This window comes from Nicotiana tomentosiformis, chromosome 12, assembly GCF_000390325.3.
Source record: "Nicotiana tomentosiformis chromosome 12, ASM39032v3, whole genome shotgun sequence".
Lineage (NCBI taxonomy): Eukaryota > Viridiplantae > Streptophyta > Magnoliopsida > Solanales > Solanaceae > Nicotiana > Nicotiana tomentosiformis.
The window spans coordinates 129,076,724-129,080,644 of record NC_090823.1 but is presented as its reverse complement, the minus strand read 5'-3'; the positions used below and the strand labels follow the sequence as shown (position 1 = coordinate 129,080,644).

At 36.5% G+C, this 3,921-nt stretch overlaps 1 protein-coding gene across 1 annotated transcript; it reads left to right on the top strand.

The window, feature by feature from the left end:
- The first annotated feature begins 545 nt into the window (after positions 1 to 545).
- Positions 546 to 1,575, top strand: LOC104094471 (glycine-rich cell wall structural protein 1-like). Its single transcript, XM_070191558.1, has 2 exons — positions 546 to 793; positions 860 to 1,575. The coding sequence occupies exons 1-2, from the start codon at positions 625 to 627 to the stop codon at positions 1,324 to 1,326; spliced, it is 636 nt and encodes a 211-aa protein (XP_070047659.1). The 5' UTR covers positions 546 to 624; the 3' UTR covers positions 1,327 to 1,575.
- Positions 1,576 to 3,921: the final 2,346 nt, after the last annotated feature.

Here is a 3,921-nt window from a genome sequence, read left to right as displayed (position 1 = left end):
ATATATTTTCAGTTTTAGTTTTTTAATCTTTTGGTTTACACGTTCGAAATTTTACAAGTTCCAAAGTTATGAGTTCGAAGGTTTATGTGTTTGGAATTTTACGCGTACCAAACACCGAAAAATAAATAAGATTACTACTTGTTTTCCAAGTCACGAAAAATATTTTCTATCGTACCAAACACACCCTAGATCTGCTAATTTTATTATCAATATGTAGCAAATATTCTGTTCGCACAACATTTTCAGTTTTCAATCAAACAGAAGCATTTGAGAAAAATAACTTTCAGAAAATAAGTTATCCCTTAAAAGTCGTGGGAAAAAGAAAAACCAAAATTATCCGTTAAAAGTCAAATCTCCCAGAACCAAAGCAGTAATGACAATGGAGCTGTCTTTGTGACTTTATAGTCTGAGTCCGTGTATTAGAGGGTGGCAGTTGGAAGAATTAAAACTTTTGCCTAATCGGAAAGCAACATGCATTTACGTATTAGAAGATGAGGGTTGAGTTTTAACTGGACCTACCATGTGATATACTGATATTGTGCGTAAGGTATGTAACTTTTGCTATATAATTGGCTCAAATAGCTTTCCTTCTTGCATATCTAGGGTTTTAGAGTTGAGATAAAAATGGGATTATCAGCTCGTTTTCTTGGGTGTTTTCTTTTAGTTGTTCTGTTTGTTGATTGTGTGGTGTTTGCTGATGGTAATGGAGTTGAAGATGAGAAGTTCCTCTTTGGGCATAAACGTCCAAAGTATGGGAAACGTTTTGGACGTAAAGGTTTTGGACATGGGGGAGGTTTAGGTGGAGGTGCTGGTGGTGGTCTCGGAGGTGGAGGTGGATTAGGAGGTGGTGGTGGGCTAGGACATGGTGGAGGTCTAGGTGGTGGTGCAGGTGGAGGTCTTGGTGGCGGTGCAGGTGGGGGTTTAGGTGGAGGAGGTGGTCTTGGAGGTGGTGGTGGACTAGGTGGAGGAGGCGGACTTGGTGGGGGTGGTGGAGTAGGTGGCGGAGCTGGTGGTGGTGTTGGCGGTGGAGCTGGAGGAGGACTTGGTGGAGGTGGTGGATTTGGTGGTGGTGGTGGAGCTGGTGGAGGAGGAGGCATAGGTGGAGGTGCAGGTGGTGGTTTTGGCGCAGGTGGAGGTGCTGGAGGTGGTTTAGGTGGAGGTGGAGGCGGAGGCTTTGGTGGTGGTGGAGGTGGTGGCATTGGTGGTGGTGGTGGTGCTGGAGGAGGGTTTGGAGCTGGTGGAGGCGTTGGCGGAGGTGGCGGTTTAGGAGGTGGAGGTGGTGGTGGCTTTGGTGGTGGAGGAGGCATTGGTGGTGGTAAGCATTGATCATCGATCAGTACCATCTTCTTGCATATATAAGCTAAGAAAGTGATCAAGATATTATGTACTTCTGTAGTTATTCTTTTGTGAAACTTGTTAAAAATGGGAGTACTACTTAAACAAGAGTTTGTATTTGTATCCGATACATTAAAGTGGTTTTGTTCCTTAAAGTTTCTTTACATCTTGCATGTAAAGCTTGTGGGCTATTGTATTATCCAACCATAATAATAAAAATGTAGCTTTTCAAGTGTGTTAGATTCTCTCTTCTTTTGCTTTTCTACTCTTTCTGTTGTTTTTATCCTGTTATTTCACTTTCATAATTATAAAGTTGGATAAGGCTGTTATCTAAGTTGTTTGACATTGAACCTCTCCAGATTTGCACATCATCAATTGAGTAACATTTAAAATAGGTAAATACAACTGATACTGAAAGCTGGTTGAAAAGAAAGAATCACAAAAATACATATAAATGATACAATATGTGAAAGATTTAATAAATCAAGAAGTTGTTCTTTAATTTAATGAATCAAAATCCAAGAAACAAAGAGTCAATCCAAAAAAACACCCCAAACACAAACTTACCCCAAAAAACAAAAAAACAAAAGAGTTAGAAACTGCAAAAGCAACAATCTTGTTTAAAAATCGTATACATAAAAATGATACAGTATGTAAAGGAACGAATATAACATGAAGTTCTTTTGCGAGAAACCATAAAAATAATTACACCATAAATCCAAACAAGTAGCCGAGTATAGAGACACGGCAAATAATGTTCCGCACACCATGTCCAAATACAAACTTCACTTATAACAGCAAAAACAATAATCCACATAACTTCTTTTGCAATTAATTAAGATAATTAAGGTAAATTAATTAATTAGTCTCCACCACCAGAGCCATGACCACCACCACCAAGCAATCCTCCACCAATTCCAGTACCACCACTTCCTAAATGTTCATTACTTGCACCAGCACCCATTCCTCCGCCAAATAAACCGCCGCCGCCGCCACCTGAGCCACCAGCACCAAGCATGCGCCTGCTAGTAAACATGTCAGCAGAAACCATAATGCCACTGACAAGAACAATTAAGAGAACAACTCCAAGAAAGCGAGCTGAGAACCTCATTATATTGTAACTTTAATTTGCACCAAGAATATTTAAGAAGAATAAAGAAATGGAATGAGAAATGCATCTCTAATCAAGTATATATAGTGTTAAAATGGCCTCTTTTTTATTCACTTTCAACTCACAGTGACATTTTAATTAAGCATGTTTTAGGAAGTTTGAAATATTCGCACCCTTCTGAGTTTTATAAACTGATACAACAAAATGAGATTTCTTCCCTAATAGTTGGCAGATAATTTTATATTGCTTAGGAATCATTAAGAAATTAAGGGGATCATTACAAAAGATCTTATGGAATTAAGCAATGCATGAATAGAAATAAAATATTTTATTGGTAAAGCAGAGAAAAGAGAACAAATAAAGTGCCGAAGATGACTAAACTAAAGACCTCTACAAGAAACATAATTTGAGAGAAGAGGGCATAAACTCAAACTTGTATGCTATATAAGTTATCCAGACTTGTTCATTACTTCATTCGACCCCCGAACGCGATCTCGGTTAAATTCCTAGAGCTTTTACACAGACTTTAAAGCTACAAATTATTCGATTTAGCTTCAGATTATCTTCTTAACTTGGAATCATATCCTGCAAGGCATAAAACATGTAATAAGTGCAAATCATTATTATTTAAGCTCAAACACGAATAAAGTACAACAATTAGAGTGCAAAATACTGCTGAAACACGGATTTCTAGCCTACCATCAATGACTATTAAGTTTTGCCGGTAATTAGTAGGAGGAAAATGGTATTTTAGATGACTTCTTTATCTTCCATGTTGTGTGTTAAAAGGCATATGTTATCATAGTTATCTTGGTAAGTATCCAAATACATTATTATTGAAGAATAATTAAGGGTGAGACGATTAGTTCTAACTTGGTGTACACGTTGATGGACCACATCATCATAATACTTTCTCCGTTCTGATTAAGGTGACATAATTTGATTTGACACAAAGTTTAAGAAAGATAAGAAAACTTTTAAAACTTGTGATCTTAAATGTATTATCGTATTTGTGTGGCTATGAAATTCAATAAGTTTCATAGCCACACAAATACGAGTTAGTATATAAAATTCAATAAGTTTCATAGCAGGTGTAATTTTGTGTGCCCCCAAATTTACATCCTTAAGGACATTCCAGGTGTAATTTTCCCTTAACCACGTTTTTATTTTTGAACTCTTAAGAATGATGAATCCGTTGAATTTAATCATATTCTTCACAAGAACAATCTTATTTACAAATGCAAATTGCTGGCAAATAAATAAATAGTTAGTTGCATAGTTCGTGGGAAGCCACTATGTCTATGCAAGCATATATTTTTTTATGTATATTTCTTATTATGATACCTGGAATCTGGATGATTCTTGATTGATATTTATAAATCATAAACTAACTGCACGCGGATTCATATATTAGTGTTAAAGAAATCTATATTAAAATAATAGACACATAATTGTATAATTATTTGACACCTACT